Here is a 20,570-nt window from a genome sequence, read left to right as displayed (position 1 = left end):
ACGAGAGAACAAATGTCGTCTGGAAATAGGTAAGCAGAGCAAGACGAGCCAATAAGGACAATGGGCTAATGCTGAGGTAGAGAGGCGGTTTTCCCCACGCGAATGACCCTGACGGTCATGAAGACGAAGCTCAAGGGAGCAACGCAGGGCCATTCGCTGCTCAAGCGTAAGTCGGAGGCCCTGACGCAGCGGTTTAGAGATATCACGCGGCGCATTGACGAGGCCAAGCGCAAGATGGGCAAGGTCATGCAGACTGCCGCTTTCTCGCTGGCCGAAGTCAGCTATGCCACAGGGAACAATATTGCATACCAGGTCCAGGAATCGGTCAAATCAGCTCGATTCAGGGTGCGGGCACGCCAGGAGAACGTTAGCGGCGTGTACCTGCCGCAATTCGAAGCATACTATGAGGGCTCGAGCAGCGACTTCCAGATGACGGGTCTCGGGCGGGGTGGCCAGCAGGTGCAGCGGGCGACCCAGATCTACTCGCAGGCGGTCGAGACGCTGGTCGAGCTTGCATCCCTCCAGACTGCATTTGTAATTCTCGACGAGGTCATCAAGGTGACGAACCGGCGAGTCAATGCCATTGAGCACGTGATCATTCCTCGCACGGAGAACACCATTGCGTACATTAACTCGGAGCTGGACGAGCTTGATAGAGAGGAGTTCTACCGGCTGAAGAAGGTGCAGAACAAGAAGCAGCGGGACAATGCTGCGGCGGAGGCTGAGCGGAAAGCCCGGATTGCCGCGGCGCTGGAGGCTAACAAGGACAAGACGGAGGAAGAAGCAGAGCAGGAGCTGATGAGGGAGGAGGAGAAGGTTATTGAGCAGAAGGCTGCCCATCTTGCCGACGAGGCGGAGAGCGCTGCTGACATGACCACCCAGGGAGAGGACGAGGATGTTGTTTTTTAATACCACAATATATAAATTTGTCGAAAAACTGGTAGGCATTTCATTATGTGATCTGTAAAATGCGTTTAAAGCGTCAATTAATTGTTAAAGCATTTTTATTTGGTCAATCATCAACAATCTGTAGGCCTTTTCATATGCGATCACTTTGTAGGAACCTTTTTAATAGGGGGTCAATTCATGGTGTCTCAGTCAATCCTACTCGCCTTAAAATATCCTATCAATTGCAAAGATAGCCGCTAAGATGAATGTTCAATTAAAATATCCTATCAATTTGCAAAGATATGAGTTATTCGTATTAAACGATGCATATTTTACATCTTATGTTAATAGGTTAATAATAATATTAGATCTATGTACCCCCAAAAATATTACCGCCTATATATATACATGTACATGGTATATTGTCCCTCGAATAATCCTACCGCAAGGAAAGACTCATAAGGAAACCTATTTTCTATGGGAGATTCAGATCTCCTATTCATTTTTTTTCGTTCTGGCAAGTTATTGTTCGTGAAGAGGCTTCTCATGCCATTCCCTGGACGCCATCTGCTTGAGTCGACTCAGTGCTCGAGCAAACGCCATCTTCTCTTCGGCACCGCTGAACACGTCGCTGCTGAAGATATCCGAATCCGGGTCCAAATCCTTCAGATCAAGCTTCTTGAGTCCCGGAACAGCATCATTAAACAAATGCTCAAACGGCCGCTCCGCCGTAACCGCTAGTCGCGTCCGCGACTCGTATGCAGCATCGAGGAAAGTAATGAACCGTCGAGTAACATCGACCTGACGCACAGAAAGCATAGGGATATCAGTAAGAACAATACATGGGAATGCTTTGGTAATTTCCAGATAGTCTGCGGCCGATAACGGTTTGCCACAGAGCTCGGTAAACGTAAACTGCGCAACGTGGTCCTTCACCGACTTTGGAATGTCTACTGGGCGGCCCCAAACCGACAGATGCGTATGATGTTCAACATGGTCCTCAACCCTAGTGTTCCCTGTAGATTCCTGAGCAAAATACAAAAACCAAGTGTCCGCATGGTGAATTGCCTGGGCCCGAACGTCATCCAACGATTCCCCTTCTGGCGGGAAGAAATAGGTCCCCTTGCTGGGACGATCCAGCTTTCGGTAGTCTGTCGGTGACTTGAGGTAAACTACCTCGTTGGTGTTCTTAAGTTTCTGAATACACGGCAGGAATGAGTCTCTCTGGACGCCATTCTCGTAGAGCCCGTCCGGAGCACGGTTCGAGGTGTAGAAAATAACCACCCCGTGCTTCGGAGAGAGCAGCAAATCGAGGAGCCTTCTCAAAATCATAGCATCAGCAACATCAATGACCTGGAACTCGTCGAAACACAACACATTGGCATCTATAGCGATCTCATGAGCAATTTCGGGGACAACATCAAAATCGGCCCCGTGCTTAGACTTGAGCGCATAGGCCCGCTTGTGCACGTCCTGGATAAACGCATGGAAATGCACGCGGCGCTTGGTGAGGTGCGGCGGGATGGTCGAGTAGAACATGTCCATTAGCATCGTTTTGCCGCACCCTACGTCTCCCCAGAGGTAAATGCCGTTGGGCTGGGGTCCAACCTTGTCCTCATCGGCCCTGGAGTTGCGGGATCCGAGCCATGAAAAAAAGGAGGCCTTGCGAGTACCCTCGATAGGCCGGTATTCCAGCAGATCACAGTGCAAGTGCTGCAACGAAGACAGGACTTTACGCTGGTAAGGGTCGTTCCGGATTCGATTCTGAGCGACCAGGAAGTCGTACTGGGCCAGCGGGTCGCGTCCGGAAGCTGCTGAGGCGCTATAGCCTCTCCGGCTAACTTTCAGTACTCGAGCGCCGCGAAGAACGGCTGGAGTCGGCGCTAGTCGTAACATCGCTTTAGCCAATAATGCTCGGGTCAAAGTCCGATCTTTTCACTTCCCCGGGGTTTAAAGGTGTTCTCGGCATTCCGGATCCGTGGCGCGGCTGTCACGTGCGGCTCAACGGTCAGCTGTCACGCCGCACATGCTATTACAAAAGTCTCGCTAGCACTGCCACTAGCAATTGTATTAGCTGCCATTACGTATAGCAATTGTATTAAACGGCATTCGAGAGCCTGCCCTCGAGCTCCCGTAGCTCCGCTTCGCGGAGTGTTTCAGGCAATTGAAGGTACCAGCCCAACTTTTTATGCCTCCCACGTAGCATTTAAGTGAAATGTAATATGTGCTTATTAAAATGTATTCGAGGGCCAGCCCTCGAGCTCCCGTGGCTCCGCTGCGCGGAGTGCTTCAGCCAATTGGAGGTGTTAGTCTATTTGTTATGCCTCGTACGTACATATTTCCATATTTTTTTAATCTTATCAGAATCCATTACGCGTATACCGGTACTCACAAGATACCACATGTCGCTGTGATTCAGTTCTAAATCAAAAATTGGTCTCCCTATAAAGGTTATAAGAGGAACTATTAGCTTAACTTTAAAGAATTACAAACAGCGGTAATATACAAATGATAATCATCAATTGCGGGGAATAAAAAAGACCCCTAAGTTACGGATAGCCGCAGTAGCTGGATGTTAAATGTGGTAAAGTGCTTGGAACTTAATAATCTTGAATAAAATCCGTTGCCTACTAGGGCGAAAGAGGACTACAATAATTGACGAACATGGGACTTCTAATGTACCTGGTAATACCGGTATTATAACGGGTCGATTTATGAGAAAAAAACTTGGGCCTTATTTTGAAATATGCTTTATGGCTTTATCTCGTGGTATCAGCTGTCCATCGCTGGAGACCTCCTCTGCACGTAATCTCGATCACTTACCATGATATCACCGCTACCTGTACAGGGGTAATTCGTTATCTCAGGTACCTAGATTAACCTTCCTTCATCCAAGGGGATACTCTAATCAAGATTATTGTCATTAATACACTTAGTTGTGTTAAGGTTAAAATTCACGGATATTAATCCCACATATCACCCTTTATCTGATCTCAACACATTTGATGACATGTCTAGCAAAATTATGGATTATCTGATCTCACGCAGCGCAATTGGTATGTTTGCCAAAGTTATGGATTATCTAATTTCACGCAACACAATTGATTACCATATCTACCAAAGTTAACGGGAAATTTGCCGAATACTATATTTGTTCCTCATAAAGTACACAAAACTGAGTTAAACAGCGAGTGATCATACCATAATGTACCAAGGCAGTGCCGGTAATATTTCGGCGTAACATATTAAGTGGCCTTACCCAGTAATTTACCAGGAAGAAAGCTCCGTTTGCTCTGTATGTAGAAAAAAAAGCCACAACTACCACCTCGGTACTCTAACATCATAACGTTGTGGCAGAAAATAAATTTATTAAAATATCCAAACGAGTATGGTTTTTTCAAAAAATTCAAAGAAATTGAAAATGTAAAGCGGAATGGATGGTCCCCGCCTCTCCCGGGATATGCAATAAGAGTAAATGAGAGAGTGCGGCGTTTACACCGTGTTTTTTGGAACAGGGGTTCCGGCATTTGGACCGACTCGGAGCAATATGGCGATCTCCCTAGGAAGCAAAACAGAGGTACCAATGATGGGGAGCACTGTATTGAAAATGTGGACATTGCGTGGATAAGAGATTGTGTATGTGCCATGTCTGGTACAGGTAGGCTACGTCAGAGTACAGCTGCAAGGCATTTGCCGACCATGTACCTACTCTATGCACTTACGTACGTAGTTAAGCCGCTGTCAGAGGACGAATTGGATCGATCAGCGTTGAGGCGCGGCATCTCAACGGAGCCTTTTACATATGATGATTGAGCCAACGGCACCCCAGTCCCTCCGCGTATGATGGTTGAGCCAACGACTCCCCAATCCCTCCGCGGAGCGGAGCCCCCGGGGGGTCTGGGGGGCTGGCCCCCCAGGAAAACAACGCAGGCCGAAGCAAGGGCTCCAAAACTCCTGTCGTTAGTGCATAGGAGAAATATGAACATCTATTAATCTGACAAGTTGTTGTCTATACATAGGGTGCATTAAATACATTATGAAACGTGTTTGTCGCGAAGTATGCAATCACACATGCAACACTCTACGGACCCAACCTACCCCTGAAAACAATTCGAAACGCTGGGAGGAATGAACAACACGGCGACCCCTTGGGTAAATTCCACCGCGATAGTGGCTGCTACCAGTCGCCAGTTACTCAGAAAGTCCACAGGCGGTGATGAAACAGTTTCTACACGCGACGTGTATTAGCGAAGGGTGGGTCGCCCCGTATAGCAAAAGTGTCAGACACGGCTACGACAAGCGGGAAAATGATGGCTCAACCAGACGCGCGTAGATCTGAGCACACGCCAGGGGGTGTGGTGGAATGTGCGTTTGCCGTGCGCCAATAACCCATGCAATGCACGGCGGAGAGACGGACGTGCGTTGACCCCCCTTTCCGTCACAATTAATGGATAGCGTACTTTTCTCATAGCTGAACAATTAGCCTGTCACGAATACTTGGAAAGAAACTGGAAGGAGTGTGACCAGTAGCAAAGGCACTTGGTGGAGCGCGTACGCGTAGCGATCGGCTGTAAGATGAAACCCCAATCTGGCGGGGCGTGTCGAGATGTACGCAGGCGGGGGTTCCTTTTTTGCTAAATTCGGTACCCGCGCCGAGTCACACAAAATCCTTTTGCCCAAATGCTACCCACCGTGATACGTACGCCTATGTGGTGATCAGCAAGCAGCGCCAATTACTTCCTCCCCCTACTTCTCTCCCACCCTTTACGCTCACTTGAAGAATATCCTTGCGACGCATCTTTTTATTCCTTCCTCCTCCCACATACCCCCCGTCGTCTAGCTTGCGACACGCTATAGGAGAGAGATTGCGAAAGGAAAACTGAACTGGCAAGGCCTGGCGCTGGTGTAAGTTCGTTTTTCTATAAAGACTGCTATTGCTTCAACAAAACCCTCGAATTCCTTTATTCGCTATACCAGGGGATACGAATAACCTTTGATAGGCTGGTGTCCTCCCCTCCCCCCCAATTCTAACTGTCGTCACTCTTTTTATTGCAGTGTGGCTTCTTGATCGATCATCCAACCTTTGGTCAATCGTTTGAAGAGCCCACTTTTGTTACCCGGGGGAACAGGTTCCACTTAGCGTTCTTTGCAAAGGAAAAAGCTTATTGTTTTTTGAGTTCCGTGCTAAAACGCTTCTATTATTTGCCATACCTAATTTGTCGCTGCAGAAAAGAGTCGGTTTGAGACTGTGCACGGGGAAGTATTAAATTTGGTACCAGGACATCGAGATATTGGTTCATCTGTATCACGACGTATTGGTGTGTCAAGCTTTGAATTCTTCTTCTATTTTTTTTTGGTTCTCTTTTGCTTTGTTCGACCTTTTTTCTTGAACTCTTTACACTCGTTTTTTTTTTTTGATTAGTTGGCGATGATTTGTCGCGCGATCGTACTTTTGGCGTTGGCTTACCTCGCTGTGGTGAGCCAGGCGCTGAGATTGCCGGTCGCCGGTCGGATCGTGTCGCCTGCTGGGAACCAGCCCAGGCACTACAAACCCGACGCGGTCAAGCGGCACATGTTCAATGTCAACGCGACAGAGGCTGCGGTAGGCGGCGAGACGAGCCAAAAGGACGACTCGACCTCCTCCTCCCAGGCAGTTGTGCCTAACACTGCCTCGGAAACGCACAATGACGCTATAAAAGATAGCGACAAGATTGCTACCACCATTGACCACCCTTCCTATGAGGGCCGTGTCTCTTCGGAGAAGCAGCACCACTCCGTGGAGGCTGACCCGTTCAGCTCGGTTGAGTTGCCAGACTCTGTGCATCATTCGGTTGTCCCATCCCATTCTGTTCCACAGGATAATACCCCTGAGTCGGAAAATACCCCTGTTTTGGTCCCACCACCATCTTCTACTTGGGTCGCGACCGTCTTACCTTCTACTTCCCAGCTGCCCACCACCAATGGTAAGCCTTCTTCCAAGGCTGCTGAGGAGGTGTCTTCTTCCAAGGCTGCTGATGAGGTTCCTTCTTCCAAAGTTGCTGACGAAGTTTCTTCTTCCAAGGTTGCTGACGAAGTTTCTTCTGTTTCTACGGCTGCTGATGTGGTTTCGTCTTCCAAGTCTGCTCATGAGTGGACCACTGGCCCAGATGAGATCGTCTACGAAACTAGCACCCACTGGCGAGATATCAGCGACCCTCAGTCTGCTTCTCCCATTGTGGCTTCTACTACCCCACAGGACAAGAGCCAGGTGAATGTCGTTTCCTCTTCTGAACAGCCAAGCTCTCCGCAGCTCAGCACTATCCAGCAGACTTCGGAGCAAGTTTTGACGTCTCAGTTTACCAAGCGGCAATCGACTTCTGAATTCTCTAACCAGGAGTCCACCTCTGAATTCTCCAACCAGGAGTCTGCTTCGCAGCTTTCTACGCGGGAGTATTCTTCCCATGGTTCGCACCGGGGGTCTACTTACCATGGTTCGTATCGGGGATCCACTTCCCAGGGCTCGACTCGGGAGTCTGCTTCCCAGAGTTCGAGTGGGGTGCCCGCTTCTTCCTCTTCTGATGCGGACACCATTCTCTCCGCCATTGACTCTGCGTACTCTGGGCTGTTGAGCTCCCTTTCTTCCTCTCAGCCAGTCACTCTGACTCCAACTTCCTCCGCGTCGACTGCTTCGTCCGGACCAAGTGGTAAGTTTGCTAAAATTTGTTCACTGTTCAAAAAACTAACTTTTTCTTTATTATAGCCACGCCATCTTCCTTCACTCGACACCGACACTCGGCCAGTTCTCAAATTGCCGAGACCGATGCGTCCAAGGCCTCGTCCTCTATCCCATTCCCATGGTTTAGCCGATCTTCAACTTCGGGTTCATCCTCTAGTGCTACTCTCTCTGAACGATCATCGTCCGAGGAGGGCTTCTTCAGCATTATTCGATCCGCGCTCACGGCAGAGCCATCGGACGTGCCGTCTACTACCGAGTCATCTTCGAGCTCTTCCGTCTCCCAGTCCGCAGACTCTTCCACCGAGTCTGCTACTCCGGCGTCTGTAGCTCCGCCAAACTCTTCTAGTGGCTCCGATATCAGGACCACCAAGACTATCACCGTCACTGCTGGCGCTCAGCCGACCGCTTCTAGTGATGCTTCGGATAGCGGTTCCTTCTCTGCCTCTGCATCTTCGGTGTCTGCTGCCTCGTCTACCTCTACCGATAAGCCTATAATCCCAACGGGCAGCTCTTTCTGGAGCTCGGTGTTTGCTCCACAAAGCACCGCTTCGTCCAACCAGATCGTTTCTTCGATCCTTGCTAGTGGCTCTGGATCTGGCTCTGGCTCTGCTGCCTCCGCCTCTGGCTCGGTTGCTTCTGTTGCAACTCCACCCGCCTCCGTCTCTGGCTCGGTTGCTTCTGTTCCAACTCCACCCTCCTCTTCCCCCTCCTCTGATGTTGTTCCTACGGCTTCGGCATCTCGAGTTGTTGTGCCACCAATCTCGTCTGGTTCGTCCGTTCCTATCTCGAGCTTGTTCGGTACTACCACTCGACCGTCGCGACCGTCGTACACCGCATCGGGAGGCGTCAGCTCTGGTATCGTTGGCACAGCCAGCCCTTCTACGACCCCATCTAGCTTCATTATCCCACCACCTATCTCTTCGCAGCAGCCATTGGGTACTCTGTCGTCGAGCAACACTGTCGGGCAGTCTTTCTCGGCCACCGGTTCATCGTTTGCCTCGTCTGGTTCTATACCCGTCGTGTCCGCTGTTCCCACCATGAGTTCTAGTCTACCTGTCGTGTCCGCTGTTGCTCCTGCGAGCAGCAGTGGTTTAGTCTCGGGCTCTCTACCAGTCGTTTCGGCTTCTGCCTCTGCCTCTGGCGTTTCCTCCTTTAGTGGATTGCAGTCGGGTGCTTCTTCCACCGCCTCTGGGTCTTCGCCAGTTGTGGCAAACACTCAGTCGTCGACACCGCTCTCCACGGGAGCTGGTTCATCCTACACCACTGTGCAGAGTGCCTCGCCATCAACCTCTGACTGGCTTCCAGCTATGATTATCACCCAGAACGTGCCGACTGTGACCTCGGTGCCAGGCTCGTCTAACACCGCCTCACCAGCCAGCTCCACTCCGTCGTCGAGCGGCGTGCCATCATCCCTTCCAAAGGCGATTGCACCGTCCAATCCCCCAACCAACCCACCAAAGGATTCGCAAGTGATCCAGATTGGTTTCGACAAGCCACTCAACTATCCATTTGTTGTTGATCACCCGCTTGCTGTGGCCCAGATCTTCCGAAACCTGCCAATGGGCCTCGGCTACGGCCTTAGCCTTGACGCCTCCAACGTGTCGATGGTCAGCGTTCAGCCATACGAGTCGGACTCTGCTGACTACCTGGTTACTGTTGCTCTGGCCTACATCCCCAAGAGTCTTGTTCAGACCCTTGACGCCCTGATCCACACTCCGTCGTCGCAGCTCTACAGGGACCCTGACCAGGGTGTTGCGTCGCTCATGAATTTGATTGACCCAACTATTCCACTGATTCCAGGCAGCTCAGGCGATATTACCTCGGCCGGCAGCTCAGGCAGCTCGCAGACCGGCGGCAATGGGTCTTCGGGCAGCGGCTCTGGTAGCGACGGTGGAAACGGCGATGTTAGTGGCAGCAGCGGTAACAATGGTGCAGGAAACAACGGCAACAACTCTGGCTCGCTTGACCAGACTGCCCCAGAGTCCAAGGTTAACACCAAGACTGTGGGCATTACTGTGGGTGCTATTGCTGGCGCTGCGGCTTATGTTGGTGCCATCTTCTTCGTTGCTAAGCGATATAGAGAGAAGCGAAACTCGCTCGTTTTGGAAGGCAGTGATGAAGGCAGCATTGGATCCCGGTTCTTTGACGACCAGTCCATCTCGAGCGGCAACACTGGCATTCGTTCCAACAACTCGAGCCGCCTGGGCGGAAGCATACCGATTGGCCAGCAGCCAATCAGTAAGCCTGTTATGAGTGAAAACTCTTTGGGTTGGGCATAGAGATCCAAAAGTAAAAATAGGCATTTACCATCTGTTTTAATATTCCCCCTTTTGTTTTTTTCAATTTCTTCCTCTTCTTCTTCACTACTTATTTTTTATACAATACATAATCTTTACCAAAACCGATGCTAACACATGACTTAGCTAACTATCTACCGGTACTACCAGTCCCCCCTGGGGCTCCGCTTCGCGGAGTTCTGAACTGATACTGGGATTTCGTTACGCATTGCAACAGAAGTAACAGGAGCTTGTTACAGTGTAACGAAAAATTGCAACGATGCTACCACGCAGTCGTTACAGGGTTTTGGGGGCAGAGCCCCCAACTACGGGAGCTCGAGGGTCGGCCCTCGAAAACAGTATAAGTACTAATGGATGGTCGACTTCGTCCGTGATTCGACGTGCCAATTTTGGCGACTTAAATTATGAAACGAGACTAGACTGACGATGAGAGGGAATAAATTGAATTTTGACTAACTTTAATGCAACAAATAAGACAATTGAAAACAAAAACGAAACAAATTAACAGATCACTGTTCCTGGTTCATGACAGTTTGGTTGTAGTAAAGATCACAGGCGTGTGGGTGCAAAGAGCAGTATCGTGGCACCAGCGGGGCCGCACCGACGCCATTGGCTACCAGGTATTCTCGGAAGTTGAGGATTCGCTGGGTCAATTCGGTGGTTCGCTTGTTACCATTGGAGTCGCGGTTCCCAGACCAAAGGAGCTCGGAAAGAGCAGCGGCCCTTGGCCAGAGCTTGCCGTCGATAACAGTCTCGTCCACCTGCTCAGACCACAGTGGAGCCTCAGCACCAATTACATGCTTTGCCTCGTCGCTTGTGAGCCCTTGGGTGAAATCATAATCGTAGATTCGCTGCCATGTCTTGTAAGGAGCGCACCAAGAGCCACCCTGGCCGCCATAGTTGAAGTTTGGTGTGTTGGCGTCTGGGTTCTCCATCACGTTGTATCGAGGGTCGTTAGTAACATAGCCGCCAACACCGCAATCAAGGTAGAAGAAATCAGAAGAGGAAACAACGACGTCATAGCCCTTCTGGGCCAGAGCCTTGATGTTGTCGAGACCATTGTTCCAGGACTGCATAATAACGTCAGTTGGGATGGTCTTGGCATGGAAGTCGGCTGAAAGAACAGAGTCTTCCCACATCATGAGCCGGCGGTTCTTTGGCTTCTGGAAGATCGGGAGAGCCTTGTCAACCCAGTACTGGGCAAGGTCAAAGTAATTTCGCGAAGAATCTTCGGCAAACCACTCCTGGACTGGTCGCGAAAAGTTGTAGCATTGTGTCTGCAATTCATCGAATCCAACGTGGAAGACATTGTCAGTGAACACCGAGGAGAGATCATCGTAAACTTTCTCGATAAGCTCGTAGGTACCGTTATACATGAGGTCGAGCTGGCCAGGGTTAGGCTGGACGGCAGTGTGATACTCCCACACGTCGTTAGACCACCAAGAGTTGCCACAAGCCACGGCCTTTGGATCCGCCTGCTGCCAGCCCGAGGCAGAGTGACCCGGCATGTCAACCTCCGGGATAATTCGCACGCCCCTCTCTCGTGCGTAGGTGATAATGTCCTTAACATCCTGGGTGGAATAGATCTCTCGCGGGGAATAAGCGTCTTTGGTCATTTCCGGGAGACTTGAAATTTCAATTGGCCAGGACTGAGTGTCAGTAATGTGCCAGTGGAGCACGTTGAGCTTGGAAAGCGACAATGCGTCGATTTGTCGCTTGATAGCCCGCACAGACTGGAAGTTTCGGGCCGTATCGATCATAACACCTCGGTGGCCATACAGAGGGGCGTCTGTGATCTCAACTGGCTCCTCAATGAGGAGGCCATACTGGCCGTCGGAAATGATAATCTGCTCGAGCGTGTGGAAGGCATGAAGGGCGCCCCAGATGGTCTGGGAGCTGATTGCAATGTCCTGGGAGCCTTCCTCAATCTTGAGCGTGTACGACTCGTCGACACCATGCTGAAGATCAGCTTCAAAGTCGGCAATGTCTAGTTTAACCCGGATAACAGCCGGGTTATTTCGTTTGTTGAGCGCTGGAGGAATCCCCGTCGGGAATGGCTCAAACGTCGCAATTGGCGCTTCAGTGGCATATGGAACCCATTTAAGCTCGCGGATAGTGTTCTGCATTCGATTGAATGCTCCGTACACAATTGGATTGTAGTTGCTGTCCAGATAAAGCCCACCAGACACCGGAATGGGGCCGGAAGTGCCCCACTTGATCTCGGACGGCTTTGGCAATGGATTGACCGAGACAGCTTCCACTACTGCCACGAGGCAAGCAGCAATAACAGATAACAGTTGGAGCTTCATTTTTGCCCTCGTCCTGGTTCGATCTGAATAGCGGGCTTTGCGCATATTTTTATAACAGTGACTGGCTCAGTGACTCTGTTCGCCGCAGACCCTTTCCTCCACACTTCGCGGTCGATCCAATGCGCCGTATAATACATGTAATAGCAAAGCAGAGGGGAGTGAGTGTAACGTTCACTACTGTAGTATCTAGCCTGTGCATAACGATCATGACGGGGTCTGCAGTAGTCGCCGATCGGCATGTTACTTCCTAAGAATGTTATCTGCCTGCAAGGGGCACCACCAGGCAACCTGGGGTACAATATTATGAATGATGCGTCCCCCTTTCCTGTCAAGCAGATTCGTGTCGCATTTGGTAGGATTGCATCAGCCAAGGTCTGGCGGTTAGGTGATATTTTACGAGCGGCACTTGCGACGACATTGCAGATAGGCAGCTTCGGAGATTGATGAAGATCCTTCAGAGGTGACCTTTAAAATTATTACATTTGGAGGGGAGAAGTACGCGAACGTGGGGCCTATGTAATAAAAATTGCCTATCTTCAAGCTGGCCTCACATTGCTATCATTTAAACATCGGAAGACCTCTCTTCCGTTTGAGCGGATGCAACGCTATTCGAATAGATTGTTCATGACTGCCAACTCATTATTACTGGGATAGTAAATACCTATGGCGAAAACCACAGTGATTCGTATATATCAGACACTGAGTGATAGTCTTCTGGGGGAAACTGGCCGTATTAATAGTATTCCTCCATCATACCTTCTACGTACTAGCGTACTATATTATGTGAAGCTATGTGATGGGGTATTCCTGATATTGAGTACTGTGTAGATCGGGTATATAATTTTTCTTCCACTCCGCGTAGTGCAGTGTCAATATGTAGATGATGTGCCATTGCTTCCGGGACTGTGGAGAATTACGACGTTAAATTCGGTATCAATGATACGACCTATATATGATACACAGCCGTTGTGGTTTGATAAACGCATAGAAAAGTGGGCGTAATCCGGAGACAAACCCCGGCCATGTCGTATTGGCCTGAGTGATATCCGTAATGTGATACATTAAGGGGGATTCTGATTATTCTAGTTCGACATAACATAGTGCTAGTGCGCTAGCGTCGTCATTACCGGCAATCGCATCGGTTATGTAGGTTCGCAATCGGATGTCGGTAGTGTAACATCTCTCCAATGCTACAATGCATCTGACGGCATGAGATCTCGGCACAGATGACTGTACATCAACGTCAATATTATACTCTCTGGTAGTGGCTGGTGCAGGCTTTTCGTATTTTTTGAGAACAGTGTCACCAATGGTGTTTTACATGTTTTAGCTCTAAAAAGAAAGGCTTTTTGTGCCATTGGCTTGTTAGAGCTAGGGAAATCGGGCAATAGTATGTTATTTTCATTAAGCTGAGATCCGGGGAAGCTACGACAAGTGGCGGGAGTCACCCCATTGCTCACACTCGGTGAGAATATGGTCAATTGTTTCGAGGGTGGAATTGTCGCGCTGATTGTCGGGTCGAGATCTTGAAACTGCTACTCGGGAGAAGGTACGGCGTATTGCCTTAAGGAAAGTTAACCTTTTTTTTTACGAAATAATGGGGAGTTCATGCTGCTTAATTTGATCCATCATAAAAGCCTTCAAACAGCAGTTATAAAAAGATTAAATCAATTTCTAAGCTACTACAATATCAATCTATTATACAATATAAGATTTATTCTAATTCAATTAAAAAATAACGCCGCACAAATTGCGGCTTGTGCGGCTCATAAAGGATTTTTGTAGTGTCTGAATTAACGACATTCAACAAAATACAAGACTCCGTGGCCAAGCTGGTTAAGGCGCACGACTGTTAATCGTGAGATCGTGAGTTCAATCCTCACCGGGGTCGAATTTCCTAAGAACATCTTAGGAAAGACACTCTTTTTGCGCGCGCGCTTCCAGGTGAGACATTTTTGCGGCTCAGACCTATCGTTGGGAGTTATAAGCAGAAGAATCTGAGAATACATGCAACTGACGCGCGCGTGAGTTGAGAGTTTGCCGTGCGGGCGACACGGTGTGATTTTGGGGGAACAAATGCATGCCGATACAACTTCAATTAATCAATTGCTAACGGCCGGCGCGGGTAATTCGTCCAGTTTACATATGTTGCAGCTGCTAGCTGGAGATCTATAGACAAAATCTATTCTACATTATTAAAATTGAAGGAAAATCCCGAACTACCAGAAACCAATTTCTGCCATTTTCCGGTCTTTCTATCTTCAATCTCTTCAGCTTCTCTTTCCTTTTCATCGGCCAATTCCGAATCTTTTGCCCTTAGTTTATCCAGGAACGTCGCATAGACTTTCTCTTCACCTATGCTGTCACAGAATCCACTAATCTGGTTCCGTTTGTACTTCAAAAAATGCAAAACCTCACCGAGCTTAACTCGCGGGACGAAATTGCCTGTTAGAGCAATTGACTGGCCAATGTTCACCACCAAGTGCCACCATCCAGAAGGCACATACATTGTTTGGCCAGCGAAAGTAAACCCATGGTGGAATCCCGGCGTATTTTGGGCCTGCTCATAAAACCCACTAAGGAACCATTCCGAGACCGAGTAAGGCGCAGTCACTTCTTCTTCCTGGTCGTCAACAGTAACACCAGGCGGAACGGTTTTAGGTGGGAACATGATCCAGTATTTCATGCCCGTAACGAGAGAGTTCCATGCACTGGTTCCATTTGGATCTTTGTGAAATGTGGATCCGCTTCTATCTGGTCCAATGATGAGCCAGCGGTGGTCAGGCCGCGAATCGCCTAGCAATTCAAAGAAGTCCTTTTCAGGGCCGAATAATTGCGATAGAGGTACCTCATACTCTTTCGACAACTCTTCTCCCGTGACAGTGGATCCACAATCAAATAAATAAAGCGGCGATTCATCAACATTGTGTTGCATGTACTCCGCATAAACCTTGAGCTTCCAGTCCATGTACTCCTGACGGAAGCTCACGTCACCGAACCGCTTCAATAAGCTGTCCAAGGTCCAGTCGGCAATTGGCTTTTCATGCCGGACTACGAACGGCCTCTTATACCATTCGTCTTGTTCATATTTCTGTTGCGTCATCTCATTGGCTTCAAATGTGGGAATGACAGAGTCAGAATCACCTCTGTTAGCAGGGTTCTCGTGCAATTTAACCAACTTTCGGTAGTTTATGTGAGCACACTGGAAAGGCCTATATAGATAATCAGAGAATACAATCCCAGACGCATCTACTCGAGCTTCCTGATCCGGAGACAGCTTCCAATACGTTCGGCGCCATGACCCGTACCATTTGTCGGGCACAATATCACGGTTATGCATCATAGCTTTCCACAGCTCGTCAAACCAACAAAATGCAAACATCGCTTTGGAAATATAGCCCAAATTGAGCAGGTCCTTTGGGTCCTTTATTTCTTGCAGGATATCCATGATCAGATGATCTGGAAGCATGCCAAAGTAAGGGCCCAATACAGTAATTTGATGCCTGCTAAACGGCACGTCCAAACTAAGGAGCGAGTTGCCCTCGGGCTTTACGCCCAGTGGATGGGTAACCACACGAGTTTGAATGTCCAGTCTCGGCCGCTTGGTCATTTTCTCCGCTAAAGGGTGCATTCAAAGATCTCGCATTGATCTCAAATTTTTTTTTTTCGATGGTACGGCTGTAACCATTCTCGGCGACTCAATGCACCAATACCACACCTCCATTCTACTTCCTATAGATACGGTAGAACATATGCAGGGGGTATTTACAATGGAAATTATACTTCATCATCATGTATGGATAGGATCAAGCCATTAAGAAAAGCTAGAAATGATCATACCTTTACTGAGTACGCCCAGAACCAACTGTTACCACTACAGTGCTGAGCAGGTTATAATCTACAGCGCATTTTGTATGCACAATTTGTCTCTCTATTTGTTCTCTGGATTCATATGTATTCATGTGCCATTTTAGCACAGTGTACAATTGCCGAATACAATATATCGGGGATAGCCAACCGCGGTTCAATTGCAATTGAAATTATCGGACCCCGGAAGTTACGATCGACATAAATCTGACGCCCTACATAATGCAATGCATCCCAAGAACCCCCAGCTTGAAAGCTAAAGTACACAGCCAACGGGGGAAATTCGGTACCACAATGGATACGATGTAGCTAATATTATGTGTCGTATGCTGACAAAAGCGACCATATATCGCCTACCAGTTGTCCAGTTTTTTGATGTGCAATCTTTACCATTTCGGGCACATAATGCGGCTCAGTGTCCACTTCTATGCAAGGGCTATGCAATACAAAGGGCACATTCCACACACGGATCGACCTAAAATAGGCAGTCCAAAGAGAGACACCGCTCCCTTAGATTCGGACAGACTTTTTCTCATTTAATTCGAGAAGGACAATACTGCAAATCACACGGTGAGGCCTATTTTTGAGATCTAGGGGGGCCGGATTGTTAGTTCTTCAAATATGCCGGAAGAGCAAGAGGCCGACGCGCTGAGAAGGGACACTTCCCAGGATGCGGAGACTCTCGGGGAGTCAACTCCAGAGCAGTATTACGATGAGAACGCCAGTTCGGAGAGCTTGCGGCTGGATTTGACGGATACCAATGCCATCGATCCTCCACAATATCCCGAGTATGATCGCGAATCTGAACTCGAGGAAGGAGAAGAGGAAAAGAAGGGCCCCGCGCCGAAGCGAAGGTTAAGGGAACTTATGTTTCAGGGGCTTATGCTGCTTAGGCCTTATTATATCCTTGATAACTTGAACTACAAATCGTTCCGGATTGCGTTTAGGTCTTGGGTAAAGCTATGGGTATGCTTGTTGCTCATGTTTATTGGTCCGACCAATCGCTGGATTGGAAGTGTGTCCTTCCTCATGTCAATTTACTCGCTCATTGTCCCTTGCGGCACGTTCTCCATTATCCAGAGTATCACGTTTGGTATTATCTGCTTATCGGGTGCTTTGCTTGGGTGGGCAGCTGCCATAATCGCGTCTGCAATTTGTGCCAGCATCAACGGCCATAAGACAGCTAGCGACTACGCTGCGATACTCGTCCAGGAGGGCCTGTGCACTCCAGGACCAACCATAACCAGATGCGTCCAGGATTATGTTTTCGAGGGCCACTTTAGGCAGGCCAAAACGTCTGTTATATACATCATTGCGATTATCATCGTGGTCACATTCAATGTTTTCGTCAAGCTGAAGTATCGAGCCTTCATGTTCATGGGAATTGTAGGTAACATTGCCGGGTTGATCAACCTTATCTATGGCTCTTACATTCCCTATTTCAATGCGTTGACAATTGGCGTAAGTTTTTTTTTTTTTTTTTTTTTTAACTGTTGATGGCACAGTTATACTAACATTTCTGGTTCTTAGCTCATCGTGCTTAAACCTCTAGGTCTGACATTTGCGTTCAACGTCGTACTAGCTGTCATCTTGTTCCCAAAGACGTCGAATTATGCATTTTTCAATAGTGGGATGAACCAGCTCAAGGGCCTCTATAACGTGTCGAAAACGCTACTTAGCATTGTGCGCAGCGAGCGCCCATCCGGGGAAGGATTTAGCAAGTTCAAGAAAATAGGACAGACAATTCTCACGCTGCGAGCGAGAATCCCGCTCATGGAGATGGATCGCGAGATGATTGGTTCCGAAATCTCCTACGGGCGATTTGACAAGATATCAGCAGGTAAATTTAATCACCTGTTGAGTTTTGTATCTGGCCAGCTCGCAGGGTTTGAGATTTTCTTCCAGTTCATCGCTGATTGTCGTAAGGTTATTCTCGAAGAGCCAATTGAGCACCCCGAGGACCCCTGCCGGCCGTACGAGCACTCCATCGGCGCATACGAAAAACGACAGCGAGAGCTGTTCTACGACATTTCGCAACGAAAGATCAAGCTCGAGGATTTGGACACTCTTATGGACCTGGTTGCCTTGAAGCTCGAAAAGCCCACTGCGGTGGCCAGCGAAGGTCTTTCGGTTGCCATTGAGTGGCTTGACACTGCCAATCATTTCCGCGCCTACAGTATCTTCAGCAAGAAGAAATATCAGCAAAAGCAGGCGGAGATGGCTAATCGGCTTAGGGAAGTGTATGAAAAAGTTGTCGCTACTACTGAGGAACTCGACACTCAAGAATGGAAGGACGACATTATCAAGACGTTTAACCGTGTAGAGTTCATTCCTGCACTGGTTGGCCAGTCGTTGTTGTTTGGGTTCTTGGTGCGCCAGTATCTTTTCTCAGTGCGGGTCCTTCTCGAGTTTTTTATCGCGCACGATGATCAATGCCCGTCGCCGAGAATAGTCACTCCAAGGACGCGCCTTGTAAATGTAATCCTCAACAAGGATCCCCCGTCCACAGCCAGGCCACAACCCCCATGTAATGTGAGGGACGCCGAAGCTGATCCGCCTAGAAATATAGTTCAGCGAATTGGGCGGCTTGTTTCGCGCAGTTATCACTTGTCCCAGGACAAGGCGTTTATGATTGCTTTACGAACGGGCATCTTCACAGCACTTACCGCGTTTCCAGCATTCTTCAGAACGACTGCCGGATGGTACTACGGGAATCGTCTTGTATGGTTGACCATCATGTGCGCGATGTGCACATTTCAGTACCTCGGCGACACTCTCTATGCATTCCTGTGTGACGGTAGCTACACGTTCACGGCCTGTGTGCTTGGGCTCGTGACTTGGTACATTGGCTCTGGCAGTGGCCCCGGGAATCCGTATGGTATGGCGGCTGTCACAGGCGTAGTATCTGTCTTCGTCATTTACTACAGGCATTTTTCCATTCATCTCATCCCATTGCCGGCAATTATCTTTTGTGTCACTTGGGTTCTTGTTATTGGTACCTCATGGGAGGACACTTACTTGCCACAAACGAGGACCCTTGGGACCGGATTCCGTCCAGCGTGGCTGCGGTTTGTTACAGTTATCATTGGACTTGCGGTGGGTGTCATTGCGTCGATTTTCCCGCGGCCATATACGTCCAAGAAGCAGGCACGCGTTTGGTTAGCGGAGCTTCTCAAGGCGACGGGGCGGCTCCATTGTGATATTGGCTCGTTTGCCATCGCACGGGCTCGTGATCCGCGGGTTAAGATCCTAGTTGACGGCAACGATCCAGTGCTGGCGACCCTTAATAAGCTTCAAGGGCTCATGGGTGCGACAAGAATGCGACTCCGGGCAGTTAAGTTCGAGCCACCGCTGCAGGGAACGTTCCCTCGGCGTAAGTACTTCCGTCTTCTCCGGCTCCAGGGCGAGATTCTGCTTATGTACCGGTTCCTCTACTCCATGTTCAATCTCCTCGAAGATCCGACGAATGTAGTACCTGACCTGGTTGAACGGCTGGGGTGGACCAACAACAGTCTTGTATCTGAGCTGCTGGCGGTCATACAATTGTGTTCTCTCTCGCTCTTCACAAAGGCACCTCTGCCGATGATGACTCCAGCGCAGACGACGTTCCACCATTACTTTGTACACGAGATGGACACTCTTTTGCAGCAGCATAAGGCCGCTGCCCATAGGACGGCTGAACATGAAGCATCAACAGAAGAGGGCGATGAGAAGAAGCCGAAGAAGTTCCAGCCAATGCGGTGGCTAGCTAAGGGCGAAATCCACATTGACAACTACGATCTGACCCATGATGGTCGAATAGTCGTTGGCGCCGAATGCTTGGTTGCGGACATTTATGCTAAGATCGACGAGCTAGCGATGGTGGTCAAGGAACTAGTTGGTGAGCAGTACAATCTGGACCAATACTTCCTCGACCACGATCGTCTTGTCCAGGGCCTCGTTTGATTCTTAATGGATTGTATTGCATTTCTAGTGCATTGCTTGGTACTACCGTACACTGTACCGTGGTACAAGCTTGTGGCAGCTTTCTACGCAAATAACATTTCGTCTATAAGCGCTCAAAAAACGCAGAAAGATGTCTAATCATGCCTATCTATTGACTGTAGCCGTTACAGTATTATATTTGATATCCCCGGAGATGATCTGACAAAAAAGGGGGGCACAATGATGAATGCTTATGCTTGTTGTGAGACATGCGCCAACGGTCGATTCACAGCCCGCGGGATGGCGACATAGTGCGCTACAGTGTAGTGAAAAAAAGGGGGGCACATCACCCCCTGTAAGCGAGGAAGACACTCAAATGGAACGAGGAGGAGACAGAGAAGTGTCGATCCAAATGTCATCAAATGCCGAACGGCTGGCCCGGTGAAAAATTTGTGTGGGGTCGAGAGAGACAATGGCCCTGCTCGTTGTCGCACCATCGAATACACCGGCAAATATAATTAGCGGGCACGGAGCAGTGCAGTAAGGAACATAAAACCATGTACCACAGTA

General features: G+C 49.0%; 6 protein-coding genes and 1 non-coding gene across 7 annotated transcripts; 4 read left to right on the top strand and 3 right to left on the bottom strand.

The window, feature by feature from the left end:
• Window positions 1-12: 12 nt before the first annotated feature.
• Window positions 13-909, top strand: VMA8 (H(+)-transporting V1 sector ATPase subunit D; the record flags this gene model as incomplete). The annotated part of the gene is made up of 2 exons (XM_076682228.1): window positions 13-29; window positions 81-909. 2 exons carry the CDS (start codon window positions 13-15, stop codon window positions 907-909), a joined length of 846 nt encoding a protein of 281 aa, XP_076543474.1.
• A 501-nt stretch (window positions 910-1,410) lies between these two features.
• AFG1 (Afg1p) lies at window positions 1,411-2,784 on the bottom strand (the record flags this gene model as incomplete). The annotated part of the gene is made up of 1 exon (XM_076682227.1): window positions 1,411-2,784. The coding sequence occupies one exon, from the start codon at window positions 2,782-2,784 to the stop codon at window positions 1,411-1,413; it is 1,374 nt and encodes a 457-aa protein (XP_076543473.1).
• A 3,676-nt stretch (window positions 2,785-6,460) lies between these two features.
• Window positions 6,461-9,882, top strand: MSB2 (signaling mucin Msb2p; the record flags this gene model as incomplete). Its single annotated transcript, XM_076682226.1, has 2 exons — window positions 6,461-7,571; window positions 7,628-9,882. 2 exons carry the CDS (start codon window positions 6,461-6,463, stop codon window positions 9,880-9,882), a joined length of 3,366 nt encoding a protein of 1,121 aa, XP_076543472.1.
• A 527-nt stretch (window positions 9,883-10,409) lies between these two features.
• Window positions 10,410-12,209, bottom strand: TRVA0_002S02124 (beta-N-acetylhexosaminidase; the record flags this gene model as incomplete). The annotated part of the gene is made up of 1 exon (XM_076682225.1): window positions 10,410-12,209. One exon carries the CDS (start codon window positions 12,207-12,209, stop codon window positions 10,410-10,412), a length of 1,800 nt encoding a protein of 599 aa, XP_076543471.1.
• Window positions 12,210-14,026: 1,817 nt separating this feature from the next.
• tRNA-Asn(GTT) lies at window positions 14,027-14,100 on the top strand. The gene has a single exon. It is a non-coding gene; the product is annotated as a tRNA-Asn (tRNA).
• A 291-nt stretch (window positions 14,101-14,391) lies between these two features.
• Window positions 14,392-15,819, bottom strand: TRVA0_002S02080 (uncharacterized protein; the record flags this gene model as incomplete). Its single annotated transcript, XM_076682224.1, has 1 exon — window positions 14,392-15,819. One exon carries the CDS (start codon window positions 15,817-15,819, stop codon window positions 14,392-14,394), a length of 1,428 nt encoding a protein of 475 aa, XP_076543470.1.
• Window positions 15,820-16,697: 878 nt separating this feature from the next.
• On the top strand, window positions 16,698-20,021 carry TRVA0_002S02058 (uncharacterized protein; the record flags this gene model as incomplete). The annotated part of the gene is made up of 2 exons (XM_076682223.1): window positions 16,698-17,537; window positions 17,607-20,021. 2 exons carry the CDS (start codon window positions 16,698-16,700, stop codon window positions 20,019-20,021), a joined length of 3,255 nt encoding a protein of 1,084 aa, XP_076543469.1.
• Window positions 20,022-20,570: the final 549 nt, after the last annotated feature.

This window comes from Trichomonascus vanleenenianus (genome assembly GCF_965637985.1).
Source record: "Trichomonascus vanleenenianus strain CLIB 3782 genome assembly, contig: TRVA0_002S, whole genome shotgun sequence".
Classification (NCBI taxonomy): domain Eukaryota; kingdom Fungi; phylum Ascomycota; class Dipodascomycetes; order Dipodascales; family Trichomonascaceae; genus Blastobotrys; species Blastobotrys vanleenenianus.
Note: the sequence above shows the minus strand (reverse complement) of the source record. Positions and strands in the feature narration are given on the sequence as shown.